This window comes from Papio anubis, chromosome X (genome assembly GCF_008728515.1).
Source record: "Papio anubis isolate 15944 chromosome X, Panubis1.0, whole genome shotgun sequence".
Lineage (NCBI taxonomy): Eukaryota > Metazoa > Chordata > Mammalia > Primates > Cercopithecidae > Papio > Papio anubis.
The window spans coordinates 121196953-121218703 of NC_044996.1; the positions used below are offsets into that span (position 1 = coordinate 121196953).

At 39.6% G+C, this 21751-nt stretch overlaps 1 protein-coding gene across 11 annotated transcripts in view; it reads right to left on the reverse strand.

Annotated features, from left to right (window-relative positions):
* Positions 1-395: 395 nt before the first annotated feature.
* Positions 396-21751, reverse strand: part of ZFX (zinc finger protein X-linked) — a 67217-nt gene continuing 45861 nt past the window's right edge. For 7 of the 11 annotated variants that reach the window (XM_031660467.1, XM_031660466.1, XM_031660463.1 and 4 more), the window contains 5 exons: positions 8933-9082; positions 8557-8700; positions 8042-8194; positions 7375-7515; positions 396-6267 (listed from right to left, as the gene is read on the reverse strand). In XM_031660467.1, the coding sequence (XP_031516327.1) occupies positions 5084-6267; positions 7375-7515; positions 8042-8194; positions 8557-8700; positions 8933-9082 (1772 nt within the window). In that variant the 3' untranslated portion in view covers positions 396-5083. The other 4 variants (XM_031660472.1, XM_031660471.1, XM_031660469.1 and 1 more) reach the window with 4 other exon arrangements.

Sequence of the window (21751 nt, forward strand, 5' to 3'; positions counted from 1 at the left end):
GCAAGTTTTCAGTAGCCAAGTCTCCTAGTGGCTTTACAGTCTCAACAGGTCACTGTAATGCCAGATCCTTTGTGTCCACCAATACCAGCAATACAAGTAACATGGGAGACCAACTGAATAGGAAAAACCAAGTAAAGGAAAGTAATTCTTGATTTTGACCTCAAACTTGATGGACTGAGTATTTCCATCAGAGGTCAGAACATGATTTTGAAATCCAAGTTGGTACAGATGCTACGCCTATATGCACCAGTGATATGTTCCTTGGTGCTATTATTAGTGTTGAACTACTGAAGGGAGTCGAATCACCTCTAGCAAGTTGGGAATTCATTAACTGTGTGATTTAAATCTCCTCATTTCGAGTGTATACCTTGTCTATAGCCAACACTCCACTAGGGTAACTTAAAACAAAATAGTAATTTATTTACAATAGCAAAGATGTCAAAAATAACAGGAACAATATATAACAAATCCAAGATTTTTATGAAAAAGGCAAACAATATATACACGAAACCAAAGATGAAACAAAATCCATAGGGTAAACTTAATTTGACCTTAACTAAACAGTTACAGAATGTGGCAAAATGGTTTTTCTTTATTATGATTTACTTAAGTAACCCTGGGCCAATTACACACACACACCCACACCCACACCCACACACACCCACACACAATCTTTTTCAGCCCTTCTCTTTTAAATGCTGAATCTTCCTCTGAACTCAATTTACCTTTGAGGAATGTAACTATGGGAGGCCACACAAAATTTAGGAAGTGCAGGCTATTTACATGTGCGCTAAAGGTATACTTGTTGACTTGGCAGGCTTACACTTTTAAAACAGCAAACGGAAGGTATCAAGTGTCTGGGTCCTATTTTTCTCTCACTGTTCATTTCTGATTTTTTGTCATTTTCTTATCTACCACACAAAATGTTGAACCAGTCATCTTTTAGGTTCCTCAAGTGCTCTAAAAGTGTTTCCCAAGTTTGAACAGGCATCAGAATCACCTGGAGAACACGTTAAAACAAAGATCGCTGGGTCCCACACCAGTTTCCCAGTTCAGTACGACTAGGGTGGGGCTAAGAATTTGCATCTTTAACAAAGTCCCAGGAAATTAAGATGCTGCCAATGCTGCCCGGCCACACTTTGAAAACCACTGCTCTGAAAGACTGTCCCTTTACGATACTGATTGGCCATGTTTTTCCTTACATGAATGCTAGAATTTGTGGGAAATGAAATTGTTAATACTGGGATTCCCAGAGAACACAGCAGCACATTATCTGACTTGTTGGATCACAGACAGGTTAGGTGTCATTTGTTAGGTGTTCCATTACAAGTTTTTCAGTATGCTATGGTTTTGTCTGATTTATGGCTCTGGACAGTGACATTCTTCACATTCCCTTCATCATTTACTTAAAATTTTGATTTATTGTTTCAACTATTAGGCAAACATTTGTTTGTTCATACAGTCGGAAGAACTGCAGAATCTTGTCTATAAAATCAAAGATGGCACAACTCTATCTCTTTTGACTCCTGACATTTACTTAACTGCCGATTTTTAACTGTGGCAATGACCATTCTCTAGTATGTGAGCATCTACTAGAGTCCTCTAAACTGGGCACCAAGTGGTAACTCGAGGGCACGATTTCTGCTGTGGAGGTGGTAACAGTACCCACTGATTAAATATGCTGTAAATTAATACTGAAATGAACTTTATTAAGTGCTCTCAAAAACCACTTTATGCATGGGTAATTTATCTCGGGGAACTGGAGATGCTAATAAAACAAATCCTTTATGAAGATAAAAGAAAAACTGAATTCCAAGGACATGCTCATCAAAGGACTCACCAATCACCTCTTAACTTCTCTGAAATATTACTTGCAAATTCACAGAACTGAAATGTTACCAGTATTTGCATCCAAGTCACAAAATTCAAAGCAATCAAGCACTTTGCATTCCACTGCTGTGAAAAAGGAATTAAGAAATGGGGGGATGAAAATAATCCACTGCTTTTGATGTTTATTAGGTTTACAAAAACTGTACATTTTTTTTTCCTTAAGAAAAAGCATTAACTTAGTACTGGTATCAAATAGACTAAACATTCAATAACAGGAAAATATTCTGATTTTTATTTTTGCACGTTATTCTCAAGTACACAATTACAATAATGTCACACATCCCTATATGATTTTCTTTTTATGTATTTTACTTTCTTTACAAAGTGTACAGAGGGAGGGACATACAATATTTAATAGGATATTTCTACAGAACAATAACTTATATTATGTCCTTGTAAAAATCTGTACCTCTTTAAAACATTTAACTGAAACATCCATTTTTTTTAGCTTTGCTAATCAAAATTGTTTTAAGAATTAAAACTAGGTTGTAACTAATGTCAGTACGTAACAGTGACTACGATTTCATTTTCTCTTTATACAGACAAATGTTTTATCATATTCACTTGACCAAACCCTTAAATACCTTTTAAAGGTTTTAATATTGTGCTTTAAAAAGAAAAGAACTGTGTATGATTCCAGAGTATGTAAGAGAAATATAAAATGTGTGAAGTGTTGTGTTCTTTATCTTTCAGTTTATTTAAAAAAAAAAAAGACCCAATCATTTATATTTTCTGTATTAATTTTAGGATTTAAAATTAATACATTTCCACTTTCATTTAAGTGTTTTTACATTATTTCTGGGAAAATAAAAATTAAGGGAGATTTTAAAGGTTCTCACAAAAAAACAGACAGAGCTTTCAAGAATCGCAGGGCAATGAATCACGGATCACAAAATTGTAAGTTACTTTAAAAAAAAAAACAACACATTATAGGGGCCAAGAAGGTACAGGAATTTCCTATAAGATAGGCTAGGAAAACCCATGCCTTGACTTTGACTGGCATTTGGGCTAGAGTTCACTCCTGCCTAAAGCACTTGATTTAAAACTAGACTAAATCAGTCTAGCACTTCAGGTTTGCCAAACACCAAATATTTTTATTTCTAACCCTAAAAATGTAACTCTTGAATACAAACATCAATGGCAAAGAGAAAGATGAAAGGTAAAAACCTAAGTACACAGGGGACGGAGCACCATAATGAGGTGGCAAGGCAGCTATAGGGTGGGAAGACAATTTCTAAATATCCTACAATGTGCTAGATGCAGACGGACCAATAGCCAACTGAAGGGACCCCAAAACTGTTTTCTGTTCTCCAAGATTCGTCTTAACACAACCAAGTTCTAATTAACCGAGTTTGTTTTATGACTGTATGACACTGATTCAGACCTATGTGGTGTCTAAGCGTGGTGGCTCACGCCTGTAATCCCAGCACTTTGGAAGGCCGAGGCAGGTGGATCACGAGGTCAGGGTTCAAGACCAGCCTGGCCAAGATAGTGAAACCCCATCTCTACTAAAAATACAAAAAATTAGCCAGGCGTGGCGGCAGGCACCTGTAATCCCAGCTACTTGAGAGGCTGAGGCAGATAATTGCTTGACCCCAGGAAGCAGAGGTTGCAGTGAGCCAAGATCATGCCACTGCAGTCCAGCCTGGGCAACAGAGCGAGACTCCATCTTAAAAAAAAAAAAAAAAAAAAAAAAAAAAAAAAAAACCTTTGGAAGACTTAGTGATGTTCCAAATAAGGCCTCAGACTTTCCTTATCTACTTAAAACACATCTTTACGTTTTAATCAAAGCCAACTTGAGTGTTAAGTTTTTAAAGTTTGCTAACTGTAACTGTCTGAGAAATACCAGATCGGCCTGAACTTGCCGAGTGTGATGCCATAATTAGCACCTGTTCTCTGGTCCACAGAGCCATCGCTTCTTTTCCATCCCTCTCACTAGGTAAGACAGAGTTCCCTCTAGGGCTTCTCAAAGAGAACTGTGGGAGTCATGTCTGGATACTCATTTGCTTTTCAGAAAAATATAAAGACATGGAGCTGAAACTGTATGAAAACATTCTACCTAGAAACATCTTAACCTCTATTTTTCAATTACCAAAGATATTTAAAAGAAAATATCTTTACTCTTTAAAAATACTAGTGTCCTTATTTTCCTTCTAATTCTTCACCTGAGTAATCTCTCTGAAGAGCATGACTTACAAAATGCTCTCTCATGCATCCCTGGATCTTTCATGTTATTGTAAATTTAATACTTTTCATTATAGATTTTAAACAACTACTGTAACTTGGGGTTGTGTGTATAAATATATAAAATAAGCAATACACACAGGTACATGATATATATGTGTATATATATAATTCGGGGTACATTTACATACATAAAGTTGCAAAAGATCCTATAAGCCATGAGTTACCTCTAGGAGATTCCAAAATGCAGTCCTCAGTAAATGTCATTTGTAGCACAAAACCATTCCAAGACGAAGCCGCACAGACAGAATAATCAAAATACAACATGATCAAGCATAATTTTTCAATAAGGTTTTCTAAAAGTTTGCTATGCTGACAAAAGATGTAAATAATCCAAAGAAAACCAAAAGTAATATATTTGAAAAGTAAACACGAACCCAGCCACTGCTCTTAAGCAAAGCCAGGGACGCAAAAGCTCAAATGGAAACTTTCACTGTCAAGTGGTCTGAAAATATTAAGTAAATGACTTCCATGTTATGATGATTAGACCTGACTGTAAAATCTCCCATTTATATTAGATGTCTCTGACAATTTTATTGTGAGAAATGTATGGGGAAGGAAAATGAGTCAACATGAATACTTTCAGAGTTACCAATATAAAGTTACCTTAAGTTAATGGTCTTAGAAGAGTACCATCAAGGTAAGCAAGGTAAATATTTAAATAAATATAAAATTCTAAGATATAAAAATTCGGTATAGAATCAGGGATTACTTTATTAAAAGTAACTAGCATGTTGCCAGTTTTCCCCATTTATTAAACAAACTGAATAGAATTCAGAACACACTACTGAACAAAATGTATATTAAAAAAAGTCAACTAGAAGCAATAATTCTATTTGTACACAGCATAAATCAATATACAGTATTGTATGTGAACGAGACTGATTGGCTTTAAAATGAATTTTCTGCTTCAAGGCCAATATCTCTACAAACGTCTGTAGAAGTATTGTTAGGGCAGGCCAACTTCTTTATGATGTCTCATTATGTGCTGGTTCTTTTCTGAAGGTCTTCGGAAGCCTTTCTTGCAGTACTCACACCGGTGAGGATAGTCTTTCGTGTGAATGGAAATAACGTGCCGTTTAAAGCCTGAGGCATCTGTAGTGCTATACTCACAGTACTCACACTGATACACTTTCCTGCCACTGTGTGTCTTCATATGCTTTTTAAGCTCATTCTGTTGCCTAAATCCCTTTCTACATCTCTTGCACCTAAATGGAAGATCCTTTGTGTGAACTGAGAGAATATGGCGACTTAGAACAAACGGATCTGCAATCTTAAAGTCACAATGTCTACACTGGTGCATTTTTTTGCCCTTGTGGGCAGCCACGTGTTTCTTGAGTTCTGAAGGCCTATGAAAGCCTTTATCACACATGTCACACTTATGGGGGTAGTCTTTCGTGTGAACTGAAATTATGTGTCGTTTCAAATCACTTGAGTTCGAACTCTTGTGGTCGCAATGCAAACACTGGTGTGTTTTGCTTTCTTGGTGGATAAGAGCATGTTGCTGCACCTCTTTGGTATCCGAGAAAGTCAGAAGACAAATGTCACACTTGAATGGCATCTCTTTACTATGCTTAGTTTTGACATGCGTTTTCAAGTTAGAAGAGTCTGCAGACCTATATTCGCAGTACTGGCATTGGTACGGCTTCTCCCCAGTATGGATTCTCATGTGCTTTTTGAGCTCTGAGGGGTGACGAAAACCCTTACCACACTCCACACAAATATGAGGAAAGTTCTTGCTGTGGACCGCCAAGAGGTGGCGATTCAGTAACCCTTGTTCAGCTGTCTCGTATTCACAGAATTTACACTTGTGCATTTTGTTGGCTCCTTTTTCCTTATGCACCATTTTGTGAGTAAACAAAGCCCCTGCATGAGAGAAATGCTTCCCACACTCATCGCATTCTATGGCCTTCTCTGCCTTGCTGGTCAGCTTGTGGCTCTCCAGGTGGTTGTGTAAACTTATCTTCTTGTTGGTAGTGTAATCACAGTCAGTACAGCGGTATTTCTTCTTGGCAAGGTGTTCGGGATGGTTTTTCATGTGCCTTTTCAAAAAACCTCTCGACTTAAACTTCTTCCCACAAATCATGCAAGGATAGACAGTCAAAGGATGTCCATCAGGGCCAATAATTATTGCTAAGAAAGGAAAAGAAAGGAGTATGAATGCTCAAACCAAGTTCTGTTCCAGTTTCTTTGCGAATGTAAAGCGTGGGTTCTGACCACTGTTGGCCAAGGACTCCTAAATTGGACTATTTGCTACTTAACATTCCTTTTACTGTTTTTCAACACAAGAGATATAGCAACCTAGTCATAGAGAAAATGGTCTGGAAACTTCATTCATGAGGACTGTACCACCTTCACTCCCTCTAGTTTAATAAAATTAATGAATATGTAACTTTTATCAATTAGTGATTAAACCTACAGCAATTTAGAAATTGGTGGAAAATTGGCTGGGCATGGTGGCTCATGCCTGTAATCCCAGCACTTTGGGAGGCCGAGGCAGGCAGATCCCCTGAACTCAGGAGTTCGAGACCAGCCTGACCAACATAACATGCTGAAAACCCGTCTCTATTAAAAATATGAAAATGAGTGGGGCACAGTGGCACACATCTGTAATGCCAGCCACTTGGAAGGCTGAGGCAGGAGAATCACTTGTACACAGGAGGCAGAGGTTGCAGTGTGAGTTGAGATCACGCCACTGCACTCCAGCCTGGGTAAGAGAGCAAGATTCTGCCTCAAAAAAAAATAAACAAACTGGTGGAAAATTATTCATAAAAATAAACTTTGGTGACAAAAATTTCCACTGTTTATTCCAAAAAACGTAACTTACATTAACTTACAGCAAAGTTTAAACCCATATCATCATACAAGAATAGGAATGTTGTATGAACTAAAGTACTTATCCTGCTGCTCTGTAAATTATGCCTGCTTTATGCTGACATAGATTCTCTATATTTACAAAGTTAATGCTTATAACATATTTGAGGGATTTCATTCCATGTACACATAAAAATCATCCAAGTTTTGAATTTTTCTCATCCATGTTTCTCAGTCATGTACTGTTTCTTTTTATCTAAGGAAATCATTCATGAATATCACTGAATTCTGAAAATTATATTTTCAAGTTCAATAGACAAAGCTACATATGGTCTAGCAGCTAAAATGCCATTGTGACACCCCTGTGGATACATACTAGAGCTTCCTCTGAGAGCACGCTGCGCCATGGAACTCGTGCGCCCTCACCTGTTTGGTACTGCCTGGAATCAGGTCTTCTCCTTTTCTTTGGTTTTTGTTTAGCCAGTCTGCCGAGGCCAGCAGACTCATCTATGTGCAAGAGGGCACTTGCAGTGCCATTCCGGTTTTCAATTCCATCAGAATTATTACCTAACAATGTGTATTAAAAAACAAAATTATACAGTATTATAAATTTTAAAGAATTAGGAATTCTTTATTAACTACAACAACGAAAAGTAAGCCATGATACTCATGAATGACAGAAATTCCCCATTCTAGGTCATGGGTTTTATGAGCACATTTATTATCGTGAGACCGTAGGAAACGCCTAGCTTCCAAAGCTAAAAAACGCATGTCAGCAGTTTTGCCCCATAGACTCCCTTGTCTCCCAAAATGAAAAAGTCATGGGCCAAATATAATCAAGATGAAAACTTTCAGCTTGAAAGCCTGTGTACTTCTTGCAGTACTTCCTTCTACGTAATATACACATGAAAGAAATTCCTGTTAAAAATAAACACAAAATGTAGACTTTATACTCTAATTCAATTCAAATAATCCTTACAGGACACTGGTATTTCAGACTTCTGAAACCTAAGACTACAGAAACCATTTTTCAATCATGGATTCATGTTCAAGAACCAACTTCTTCAATGCTAAGAGGTGCTGGGCAACTTACCATAAGCTGCTGCCCATGCGATCGGCATGAAGGTTTTGATTTCATTGTCGTCCATTTGCTGCTCATGCACAGCAGCGGCTGCCGCTGCTGCCGCAGCATCCTCCTCTCCTACAATCACTTCCATATAAACTTCGTCAGCGATTTCAGCAACATCTAAGTAGAAAGTTACAAAAACTTCTGTGACCAGGTTTACAGAAATTACAGGAAACATGTTTTTATTTGAATTCAGTTAATAGACAAAATGGAAAGAAGGTCCAAATATTACATACCTAGAACATAGCTTTCACGTAGTAAGCACTCAATAAGTATTTGTTGAATGAATCATTCACTTCTTGGCTTTCACCATAACTTGGTTTTAAAGCAACATTATAAGCATACATAAAAGAGTCACTGACGTTTCCCTTGGAATGTAGTAGCATAATCATCTCTAAAATAATGCTACTTATTTCAAACGCTGGTCATTTAAAAGCTCCAGAAACATAAAATTTTCTCCCACAAAAAGGCCACCTACTTACTTAAATCTTCATCTTCTGGCTGAGAGTCATTGACAGTCATATAAACCATCTTTTCCCTGGGCACACGAATACTGCTGTTCTGATCAAGCAGTTCAACTCCATGATCATTCTCAGGCTCACTCTCCACAATGTCTACAGTTCCACCTATCCGAGAAGAAAACAGCTTCAATAATTTATTTGAAAACTTCATTTCCATCTATTTCTTTTTACATACTTTTCTTATTACTTTTTACAAACTTTGCTATTACGACATTGGAATTCTTATACAAAAGTTACTTCAGAAAAGATTCCAAATGTTCTCAATCTAAATAACCCAAAAGTAATCAGGCTGAAACATTTGGATGAGGATGTACAATGTCTAAACACTTCTTCTTACCTAAGTCATCTTCTCCAGGGTCAGCTTTAAAAATGTACACCTTGATGACTTCAGGACAAGTGCCATCCACTTTACAAGGATCAATTTCCGACTCTGTGTCCATGGTCATTCCGGAAGAACCGTCGTGTTCTATTTTGCCAGCATCATCCACTAAAAAGGAAGGAAATAAATCACAAATAATAATATATATTTAAATAAAATGTTACTCTTTGCAAAAAAAAAAAAAAATTTTTTTTTTTGAGACGGAGTCTCACTCTGTCACCCAGGCTGGAGTGCAGTGGTGCGATCTCAGCTCACTGTAACCTCCGCCTCCCGGGTTCAAGCGATTCTCCTGCCTCAGCCTCCTCAGTAGCTGGGACTACACGCGCCCACCACCACGCCTGGCTAATTTTTTGTATTTTTAGTAGAGACGGGGTTTCACCGTGTTTTCCTAATCCACCCGCCTCGGCCTCCCAAAATGCTGGGTTACAGGCATGAGCCACTTCGCCCGGCGAAAGTTCTTTTACAAATATAATCTCTAACTTGATTCACATAAAACTGGATTTTACCTAGACAAGTAAAAGATTCAATCAATACATTTCTAAAGACTTCTAAAAACAGAAGAAGATATTAAAGCAAAAAATACTATACATAGAGAAAACTCCTGGTAGCCTAGAAAACTGTAAATACAAAAGAATATACTTATAGCCTTTGCTAAGCCATAAGGTAAAAGCACTCCTATATTAAAGATATTCTTCTAATACTAAAACCTTCAAAGAACTGGCCAGGTGCAGTGGCTCATGCCTGTAATCCCAGCACTTTGGGAGGCCAAGGTGGGTGGATCACTTGAAGCCAGGAGTTTGAGACCAGGCTGGGCACCATGGCAAGACCCCCATCTTTACCAATGATACTCAAGAATATATATATGTGTGTGTGTGTGTGTGCGCGCATATATATACATATGTGTGTGTATATATATATACACACACACACACAAATTAACTGGGCATGGTGGCATGTGCCTGTAGTCCCAGCTACTCAGGAGGCTGAGGTGGGAGAATCACACAAGCCTGGGAGGTCAAGGTTACAGTGAGCCAAGATAATGCCACTGCACTCCAGCCTGGGTTACAGAGTGAGACCCTGTCTCAAAACAACAACAACAACAAAAAATTTAGAAGAATGTCCTAGAAGTAAAATCAAGAAATAGTCTTCATATATAAATATTTTATAAGCAGTACTTCATGGTCACTATTCTTGAGTATCATTCGATATGATCTATCTCCAATAGAACAATACATTAGAAAATAATCAAAACATGATTGCCAGAAAGGTACACTGCAATGAGATGGCCAACGGAAATTCAGCTTCAATCTGCTTAAATGTAAATACGCATAACGTACACACACAACTTTAGTTTATGACAATAGTGAGTCTAGGTCCTTGGTGGCAAATGCAGCAATATGTGATTTTAAACATATTCTCATACACCCATTGCTCTCATTAATGAAGGTATAATAGCCTGTATGTGTTAAAAAAAAAAAATGAACAAATGAAAGAGACACAGAGGGGGATAAAAAGAGAAAAAAAAAAAAAAAAGAGATACATATGACTTCCAATAGTAGAGACTCGGGGGATATACAACGAACATCACATTTATTTATTTATATTTTATTTTTATTTATTTATTTATTTTGAAACAGAGTCTCTGTCATCCAGGCTGGAGTGCAGTAGCACAATCTTGGTTAATTCTGCCTCCTGGGTTTAAGCGATTCTCCTGCCTCAGCCTCCCAAGAAGCTGGGATTACAAACGCCGGCCACCACACCCAGCTAATTTTTGTATTTTTAGTAGAGATGGGGTTTCACCATGTTGGGTCAGGCTGGTCTCAAATTCCTGACCTCAAGTGATCCACCCACCTCGGCCTCCCAAAGTGCTGGGATTATAGGCATGAGCCACCGTGCCCAGTCAAACATCACATTTTTTAAAACTTTACAAAGTAGCCAAGAAAGTAAGTGTCCTGTTATTCACAGGACCTGCAAAATAAAGCTGCAAAAAATGGTATCTTCAAATAACAGACTCTGGATTTGAATAAATACCAACCAAAAGCATAATCCCCATATAATGTAGCCTTACATTACACGTCACTTATGGGCACTGACTGCTATCTCTAGCTCAACAAAAAGTGTAGCAAAGACTAATGAAAAGTTAGCACCCAATACAATTTAATTTATCGCAAAAGTTGGGTTTTTCAATGTTGAGTCCATTAGTGAAACTCTGAAGGAATGTTCTCTCTGCTCTAGGCCCAGCTGGTCTATCTGGCATAGTGGAAGACCAACTAGAGGGGAGCAGGACCGAGGCCCAGAAAAGAAGGCTCATTGAGCTTGTTTGTAATACCTGCAACAAGCCTTTTCATTTCCCCTTTGCCCTTTTAGTTCCCTTTCTGGTGTTCCTCTGCTAGATCTGTTTTCCTTTTGGATGGACATTGTTTTATTCAGTTCAGCAAACAGCGAATCACAACTACATTAGACTCTAGGCAGAAGTATTGGAGATGCAAATATGAAAAAGTCAAGGGCTCCAGAAATTTATAGTCTTGTGGCAAAGTGAACAAGTAAACAGGTGGGTATTTTTAAATGTAGTAATAATAATGCAGCTACCATTTACTAAGTGATTATGGTAAGTACTACTTAATACTTACAACAACCCTGTGAGGCAGATGGTACAATATTCTCTACATTTTACAGTAGAGTAAACTGAAGTTTAGAGAGGTTGAGTAACTTATCTGGAGTCACACAATTCACATCTCAAGCTACGCTGGTCCCAGTCAGGGCTCGTCAACTTCTGGAATTTGGAGCATGGGGTTTAAATTGGTAGAGGCAACTGTGATTTTTGAAAAATCAAAAAATAGTGTAACTATCTAAACATGCTTTCTTTTCGTGGAAAACGAATGAATGTGCTCATGACTCAGGCAGGCATAATTAGTATTGCAACCAAGGCTAGGTGGTGGTGATTCTGACCACTATAACTTTTAACATTCACAGTCATCCCTTGTGTAATTTACACCCGTTATACCAAGACAGAACTCAGATTCTGACATCTTTGAAATGATACTTCTGCAAAGTTCTGTCACAATCTCCAGCTCCAAAAACTGTGTTTACCTAATCAAAATTCTTACGCAGAACATCAAGATGAATCTACTATCTCAAACGCCAACATTAAAAAACAAAAATACAGTGACAAATTATCAACTTAACTTCTGACTTATTGAGAATCAATACCATCCACATCCCAAATTACGTGCAAAGAAAAGCTTGAAAATGGCAGCCCCAAACCTTTGTCATTTACAAACATAAAAATTATAAAATTTAATCAGCTTGTTTCAAATGCAAAGTTCAAGAATCCCAAACTCTGGGTCACTGAAAGCAGTTGTTGTTTTGGTCTATTTTTGATATCATTAATCACCAAACTACATTCTAATATATCTTCAGTTTCAAAACCAAACAAGTCACTTAAAAATGCACTTGTTGATAAATTATACTTTTTCTTACATAAACTGAAATGAAAGTCATTTAAGAGAAAAAAGCAAAAGCTTGTTTATGTACATTGTAAGATGACAATGTTGAACCCTCTAATGCAATCTTTAATAAATTGATACAGAAAAATGAGAGGATGAGAGTCAGAAATGAGTGGCAAACATCATTGTGCACTGATCTCTGCCATGGGAACAAAGGAAAGATACCTCACCCAGGTTAAGAGAAAGAGAAGGGCAATTACGTAAAGGGACAAATGAAGGGAGACACAAAATGGTGTGATGGTAAGGGAATGCATGGGTCAATATTGCTGGAATGTGAGGGTCAAGTGTGGCAAAGGATGTGACAGGAAATGCAGCCGACTGCGAAGCTGAAGCCAGGTCACAAAGGGCCTTGTGCACAGGCAGAGGGACTCAGACTTTATCCTTGCAGGCCAAGGGTTTCTCAGTCTGGTCAGGTGTCAAAATCTCTTAGGGAATTTAAAAACAAAGCATCCAGTCCAGCAGCTCTACAGAATCAGAATCTGCAGCACTCGGACCTGCTATATAGAGACAGATTTAGGGGCGCTCTGCCTCTCGGACTCTGATGAGAGGCTGGAGAATATCTGCTGCAGGACTGAGAGACTTTCACACAGAGCAGTGACTAAGTCAGGTGCCCATTTCTGCTGGCCTTGGAAAGGTAGATCCAACGAGATCAAAGCATGGAGCTGACTTGCGTCTACTGCAGTAATGCAGGTGACAGATGGCGAGGCCTTGAATCAGGACAGAGGTAGTACAACTGGCGGAGTGGGCTGGACTTGAGGCCTATCTTGGGACTGAAATGAGTAGAACTTGGTGTCTGACTGAAAACCTAACATGACAAAGAAGCCAAAGATAACTGGGTTTTTAAAATTTAGGTGACTGAGTGACTGAGGTAAGAAATGTGAGAAATGAGGAAAAGAATCTCTCTTCCTGCATGTTTGATTAACTTAAGGTCCCAAGGATAACGTCCTGAAAAGCCCTCAGAACCAGTGATTGTTGCTATTGCTTTGTGCTCACAGCACCCTTTGCTTGCTTCTCTCGGAATACATGATTCACTGTGTGGCCACTGGTTTTTCTCCCCGTCTTTCCCATTGACACAGCAGAACCTGTATTTTCATTACTCAGTCTTTTAAGACCCAGTCTGGTGATGGTAGATGATCAGAATATTGATGAATCAACAATTCACTGAATGAATGAGATGTGAAGCCAGCTGCTTAATATTCAAGTCTGAAAGTGGAAGGCTGACACAGTTTGGGGAGCCCTCAACTGTGTTAACTAAGCTTTGTCATCATGCAGTGAGAATCTGCAGTGTGAGGACAGAGTCCCAGGGAATGCCATAGTTAAAGGGAGGGGCAAGAATAGTTCATAAAGAAACCAGAGAAGGGAAAGCTGGAGAGGGTGGTAGAAGGGTATGAAGGAAGCTAGGGCGTTAAAAGATGCAGGAAGCCCAGTAAGTAAGGCCCTAGTAAGTAAGTAATGCAGCACCACACAAGAAGGAACGTGGAGAAGGAATGTCCACTGTGTAGTAGCGTGAGGTCGCTGTTCTTGGTTAAAATCAGTGGAGTGAAGGCTGTAAGGGGTCAGACTAGAGTGGGCTGAGTCGTCAATGGAACATGTGAATTTCTTCGAGTCTAGTTTGAAAAAGGCAAACAGAAGGACAATAACTAAAATGGGTTGCAGAGTCAAGGACTTTTCCATTTAGTATTGGTAGATAAAAATACTCAAGCATGCTCGGTCTGTAGGAGAAAACAGAATAGAAAGTGAGAGACTGAAGCCAGAGGATGTGAAATTTGGGGATCCAGATCTCAGAGGAAAAGGGATAAATGAAACTAGGAGCAAAGATGAAGGAATTTTCCTTAAATAGAAGGAGAAACACGCTATCCTTCTGAGACTTGAATGATAATGTAGCTATGCTGTGTTTAGGGAAGCAGGGAAGGTGATGATGCAGAAAGTTGTAGTTTATGGCTGGTGGCTTCAATCATAGGTATGAAACAAGAGGCAAGAACTTGGGTAATCAGTGAGAAAACAAAAGACTGGGTTAAGAGCTTGAGAAACTAGAGAAAATGAGTGATCCAGGACAAGCTTAATGATACGAAGGTTCAAAGAGTCCAACTGGTTAAAGTCTTTGCAGTTAAAAAAACAACTACAGGTTCTCTAAACACTGGACATAACTATCTAAAGTATCTTGATTATGCTTTATAAAAATGGTTTGTAGGGAGAAAGAGTCAGCATTAATGCTCTTACTTCTGGACTGATACATACTTACCCTTTTTCAAAGCTATTTTTATGACACACCCGGCTAACTGGGCCAAGGTTATTTTCTTTTTTTTGTTTTTTTTTTGAGACGGAGTCTAGCTCTGTCGCCCAGGCTGGAGCGCAGTGGCCAGATCTCAGCTCACTGCAAGCTCCGCCTCCCGGGTTTACACCATTCTCCTGGCTCAGCCTCCCAAGTAGCTGGGACTACAGGCGCCTGCCACCTCGCCCGGCTAGTTTTTTGTATTTTTTAGTAGAGACGGGGTTTCACCGTGTTAACCAGGATGGTCTCGATCTCCTGACCTTGTGATCCGCCCGTCTCGGCCTCCCAAAGTGCTGGGATTACAGGCTTGAGCCACCGCGCCCGGCCTAGGTTATTTTCTTAAAGGTGGTTTGGAATTTCAAACCGAGGTAGCAATGGAGGGATAAAGTTATCACCAAACTAGGAGAAAATTTGTAACATCTTCGGATAACTCAACTCAAAACAGTTTGATGATGTTGATAAAGCTGGCCTCTTTTGAGAAGGCTTGTCAAAACTGATTCCAGCAAGTACTGGAAAATCCAATGTCCCTATGTTTACAAATAACAGGGCCAGGCTTCTTGTTTTTGCATGTCAGTTTGTCTGTACCCTTCAGGTTAAACCTTTGATGACTAGAAAATCCAATCATTTTAGAGCTTGCAAAATGTCATGGTTTTACCTGTAACTTGGAGTAAAAGACCTCTGTTTGCTTTCACAAATGTGAGGGAAAACACATTCCAAATATATGAGCTTACCTGGTAGCAAAGCTATTCTATTACATAAGTATAATTCACCTTCAGATTTTCACCTTGAACACTTATCCCACTAAATCTATAAAATTATTCTGAATATGAAATGTTACAGGAATGATTTATCTTTTAAAAAGACACTTTGATGGTCCTGTTAAGTACTCAAAATTTCACTATGATTTTAAAGCTACCATTATTAAAAATGAATTTCTAAAAACAGACAAAGAAGGCTTCGATAAAATTGAGTCATCCTACCTATGATTCCTGCATAAGTGCCTTCTCCTAATGTAGTAATGAAGAACTAGAGCTTTAGAATAAGGCCTCTCCAAAACAGAAGAGCACAGTTTCTGGAAATTAAGACTACTTCTAATAATAACTACCATTTGCATGGCATTTTGCAATTTCCTTAGCATTTCTACATTTTTTTAATTACATTTGATTCTCATCTTTTCCAGATAAAGAAATACAGGCTCTGAAATGGCATGTGATTTGCCCAAAGTCAGTGAGCTACTAAGTGAGAGGTGGAAGAGAAAGTGAGGTGCCTGACTTTAGAACTCAGACCTTTATCTTCATCTTCTGAAAGAAATGAAAATGTGCTCAAAATCCTGCCACTGGGAACCATCAACAGAATTTACAGATCATTAGACATTTCTCCAGGCATACTACAAATAAAAGGATGGAAGAAAGAACAGAGAACTTTTTGTGAAAATGAGATGTTGTAACATGCTCTTTTTAAACAAAAGTTACAACATGAGAATTTAAACTCAACAACAAAACAATTTTAACTCCAAAGTCAATCCCATTCCCTCGTCCACGATCTCAATTCCCTTACCCTACCCCTTCTTTTGTTTCATCACACAGGCTTGGCACAATCACACACTTTACAATTTGCCTCTTTGCCTCTGCACCAGCACCTAGGTAGCTAAATATGGCTGGAAACACACAGAAACACAAACACACCCAACGGATGGTTTCACTTTAAATTCATAACCCTGAACCTGAAGTGAGCCCTTTCTGGTACTTTCTGTCCTCTCCTCTTTTCCCTATTCTCCTCACCCCTCAAATCTCTAATACCACCTCCCCATCCTCTCAGTGGCTGACCTTCTTACTTCACCTAGAAATCAACCAGAAGAGAAGATTCACTACCGCATCTAATCCACCTGCCAGCAACTAAGCCCACATACACTGTCTTCAGCCTGTTCCCACAAACCATTTGTGTTCCTACCTAATGCCTATCCCCTCTTTTTGAAGCCCCTCCTTCACTGCTTGAGCACCTCTCCCCTCTCTTTCTCTGCATCCTCTACTGGATCATTCTCATCAGGATACAAACAAGCCATTCTTTCTCCCCTGCTTAAAATGAGCAAAACCTCCTTTTTTTTTTTTTTTTGAGGTGGAGTTTTGCTCTTGTTGCCGAGGCTGGAGTGCAATGGTGTGTCTCAGCTCACTGCAACCGCCACCTCCTGGGTTCAAGCGATTCTCCTGCCTCAGCCTCCCAAGTAGCTGGGATTATAGGCGTGCACCACCACATCTGGCTAATTTTGTATTTTTAATAGAGATGGGATTTCACCATGTTGGTCAGGCAGGTCTTGAACTCCTTACTTCAGATGATCCACCCACCTCGGCCTCCCAAAATGCTGGGATTACAGGCATGAGCCACCGTGCCCGGCCAAGCAAAAACTCTTGATCCCATTTCTCCACCACCTCCATTTCTCAAATTTGCCTCATTTCATATCCTTTAAAGTAACTTCAAGGTTGGGTGCAGTGGTGCACACCTATAATCCCAGCTCTTTGGGAGGCCAAGGCAGGAGAATTGCTTAAGCCCAGTACTTAGAGACCAGCCTGGGCAACACAGCGAGACCCTCATCTCTACAAAAAAATTAAAAAATTAGCCAGGCATGGTAGCATGCACCTGTAGTCCCAGCTACCCAGGAGGCTGAGGTGGAAGGATCACCTCAACCTAGGAGGTTGAGGCTGCAGTGAGCTGTGATTGCACCACTGCAGTTCGGCCTGGGCGACAGTGAGACCCTGCCTCCAAAAAAAAAAAAAAAAAAAGTTCATTTCAATCAGGTCATTCTTTGCCCACAACTTCACCAAAACTGTCCATCAAGGTCACTTATGACCAATTCTCGGCCCTCACGTGACTTGCAGCGGCAGCATCTGACAGATACGCACTCTCTGTGATTCACTTTCCTCACTTGGCTCCCATGACCCAATCTCTTGGTTTCCTCTCACCTCACTGACCATGCCTCCTCACTCTTGCTGGAGCCTCCTTTTACCACCTAATGCTGCAAACCCCAGGGCTTAGTCCTTAGTCTTAAGTTTGTCTACAATCACTCCTTTGGTTATCTCACTCTGTCTCATGACTTAAATTTCATTTATATACCAACAACTCCCAAATTTACATCTCCACTCTAGACCTGTCTCCATAACTCAGATTTGTACATGTATCTCCTCTTTGATGTCTAACCAGATGTCTCAAAAGTAAGTGTCTGCTCAAATGTTACCTTCTCAGCAAAACCCTGACCGTACTTGTAACCCAAATCCTCCTTATACCTCTTTTTACCTCCCCAAGTACGTATCACCTTATAATATGCTATACCACTCACCTATGTCTGTGTACCTCTGCTAGAATGTAATATCTATGAGGGAAAGAAACTTTCCTGTGTTTTGTTCACTAATGTATATCCCAAGTGCCTACAATACTGCCCGGCGTATAGAGTAAGCACACAACATTCATTTGTTAAATATATGAATGCTAATCTTCAAGTAAATGTTTGGTCATTAAGACATTAGTTCTTAACTGTCTAAAAAAAACAAGGCAGGTGCAGTGGCTCATGCCTATAATCACAACACTTTGGGAGGCCAAGGTGGGAGGATTGCCTCGGCCTGGGCAACATAGTGAGACCATCTCTAAAAAATTTTTAAATTAGCCGGGCATGGTGGTATGGGGCTGGGGTCCCAGCTGCTCGGGAAGCTGAGGTAGGAGGATCACTTCAGCCCAGGAGGTCAAGACTACAGTGAGTCATGATCACGCCACTGCACTCCAGCCTGGGCTACAAAGCAAGACCCCTCTTCAAAAAATAAATAAAAGTAAGAAAAAATATTATAAAAGCATCCATATTTTGCCTATAATACACAAATAAGTTTTAGACCCAGCATCTACTGTCACTTTACTGTGAAAGATATGGAAGTTAACATTTCAACTTCTCCACTCCCCCAAATATTTTATAGCTAGTTTTATATTAAATGAACTCAATGCTCATTTCTAGTTTTTTTAAAAATCAGTTTCTCCATTCTAGGGTTCTTTCTATTGATCGATCCTTTAATCTGCTAGATTCAATACCAAATAGTTCCCCCATCCAAGAAAGGCCAATGGGTGCTACAGTCCCTGAATTTCTGCATAATTGAAAATGTTGGTCCACGGCCTTTACTTGAAGAATGAATTGGCTGAATATAAAACTCTTAGGTTACAATTTCCTCAGAACTTTGCAGGCATTGTTTCACTGTCTCCTAGCACTGAGCATTTCTGTGTGGATGTCCCTATAATTCTTGATCCTTAAAGTTCACTAAATAACAGTATGATTATGATTTGGTTGTTTTACCATTTTGACAATTTCTTGGAACAAAAAAGATTCTAATCTTTATTTCAGGAAAAAAATCTTCCATTATAAATATTTTTCTAGTTCATTAGTTGTTCTCTTCTGGAATTTCACTTATGTGTATTTGTGTCCCTTATCTTTCTCCATATCTATCCTTCTTCTCCATAAGCATTTTCACAATTTTATTTTCTTAACATTTCATTTTGTGATTTCCTAAAGCCCAATCCCTCTGTCCTTGGCTATATGCTAAGACACATTTTTTCTTATTGTTGCTTCTATGATGGCTTTTACCTCATTTTTTTTCTCTTCAGCTTCTTTCTGGATTTTGTCAGTTTATACTCTAACTGTCCCTATTGCCTTGTAATATATAATAAATAAATTTTTTTGTTTTGGTAGAGATGGGATCTCACTGTGTTGCCCAGGCTGGCCTCAAACTCCTGGCCTCAAGCAATCCTTCCACTTCCATTTCCTACAGTGCTGGGATTACAGGTACGAGCCACCACACCTGGCCTGTCTCAAGTTTTTAAAAAGATATCATATTGTTTGCAATTTCACTGAGCCTGCAGACCAGTGCTAACCAACAGAACTTTCTTTGATGAAGGAAATGTTCTGCACTAGCCACATGTAGCTATTGAGTACTTGAAATGTGACTGGTGCAATGTAGGAACTGTATGTTTAATTCATTTTAACAACTTTAGCCAAATATGTGGCTAGTGGCTACTATTAGAGGAAATCTCCAAATTCAAAGGGCTCCCATGCATGAAAATACAATGCATAAACAAACAAACAAACAACAAAAAACCTACGGCCAAACATGGTGGCTCACACCTGTAATCCCAACACTTTGGAAGGCCAAGGTGGGAGGATCACCTAAGCGAGAAGTTTGAGACCAGCCTGGACAACACAGTGAGACCCCATCTCTACAAATAAATTATCTGGATGTGGTAGCACGTGCCTGCAGTCCCAGCTCCACAGGAGGCTGAGACAGGAGGACTGTTTGAGCCCAGGAGTCCAAGGTTACAGCAGTGAGCCATGATCACACCATTGTACTCTAGCCTGGGCAACAGAGCAAGATCCTGTCTCAAAAAAAAAAAAAAAAAGAAAAAAGAAAAAGGAATACAAGGGGGAAAGGGGACAATAACAATTTCTAGGGGAAAAAAGCTGTATGCAAAAATGTAATCAAAGTGATCAATGGTTATGCTGCGAATGATATTTTCACAATCAAAATAATGTAAGCACTGAGTACTGATTTCCTACTTTATTGGAAGGCTGACTAATGGTTATAGAACATACATGGATTGGCTGGGCGTGGTGGCTCATGCCTGTAATCCCAGCACTTTGGGAGGCCAAGGCAGGCGGATCACCTGAGGTCAGGAGTTCAAGACCAGCCTCATGGAGACCAACATGGAGAAACCCCGTCTCTACTAAAAATAGAAAAATTAGCCAGGAGTGTTGGCGCATTCCTGTAAGCCCAGCTACTCGGGAGGCTGAGGCAGGAGAATTGCCTGAACCTCGGAGCCAGAGGTTGTGGTAAGCCGAGATCACGCCATTGCACTCCAACCTGGGTAACAAGAACGAAACTCCATCTCAAAAAAATAAAAATAAAAGAGAACTTAAAATGGATCAGCCTCAACAATACAAAGTAAACATAGATTGGAAGGTAGGCTGAACAGCTTAAAGAAAGTGGAGGGCAAAGGCACTGATATCCTCATCTTAAAAAGCAGGAGTCAAAAGATACTGTCCACATTTGATGGAACAAGAAATAAAGATGTTAATGTATTACTTAAATTTTGAAAAGTAAAAGAACCAAAAATTGAAACACACCTACTGTGAAAAGTCATGGGAAAGGGATGTGAGAACAAAAGTGAGCAAAATTGTCAGCTATCACAGCAGGACATGAAGAAAGAACGTATGAAACAGAAGTAAAAATCAAGAAAGTGGCCGGGCGTGGTGGCTCACGCCTGTAATCTCACCACTTTGGGAGGCCAAGGTGGGCAGATCACAACAGACTAGCCTGGCCAACACAGCGAAACATCGTGAAACATTGTCTCTACTAAAACTACAAAAATTAGCCAGGCAAGGTGGCAGACGCCTGTAATCCCAGGTACTCAGGAGGCTGAGGCAGGGAGAATCACTTGAACCTGGGAGGCGGAGGTTCAGTGAGCCGAGATCACGCCACTGCACTCCAGCCTGGACGATAGAGCGAAATTGTCCCAAAAAAAAAGTCAAGAAAGTATATTATTTAAAATCATATAGATAAGTACCATTAGAAATAGCTGAAAGAGAAAGTATAAGTCCTCAGGTAATGTCATTGGTAGGTTCTCAGAAATTGTGACTTTCAGCCAAACAACGTAGTATAACAAAAGCAATTTTTTGGCCAGGCGCAGTGGCTCACGCCTGTAATCCTAGCCCTTTGGGAGGCTAATGCGGGAGGATCACTTGAGGTCAGGAGTTTGAGATCAGCCTGGCCAACATGGTGAAACCCCGTCTCTACTAAAAATACAAAAATTAGCTGGGCAGGGTGGTGCACACGTGTAGTCCCAGCTACTTGGGGGGCCGTGGCATGAGAACTGCTTGCACTAGGGAGGCGGAGGTTGCAGTAAGTCAAGATAGCGCCACTGCACTCCAGCCTGGGTGGCAGAGTGAGACATGGCCTCAAAAAAACAAAAAAAAAT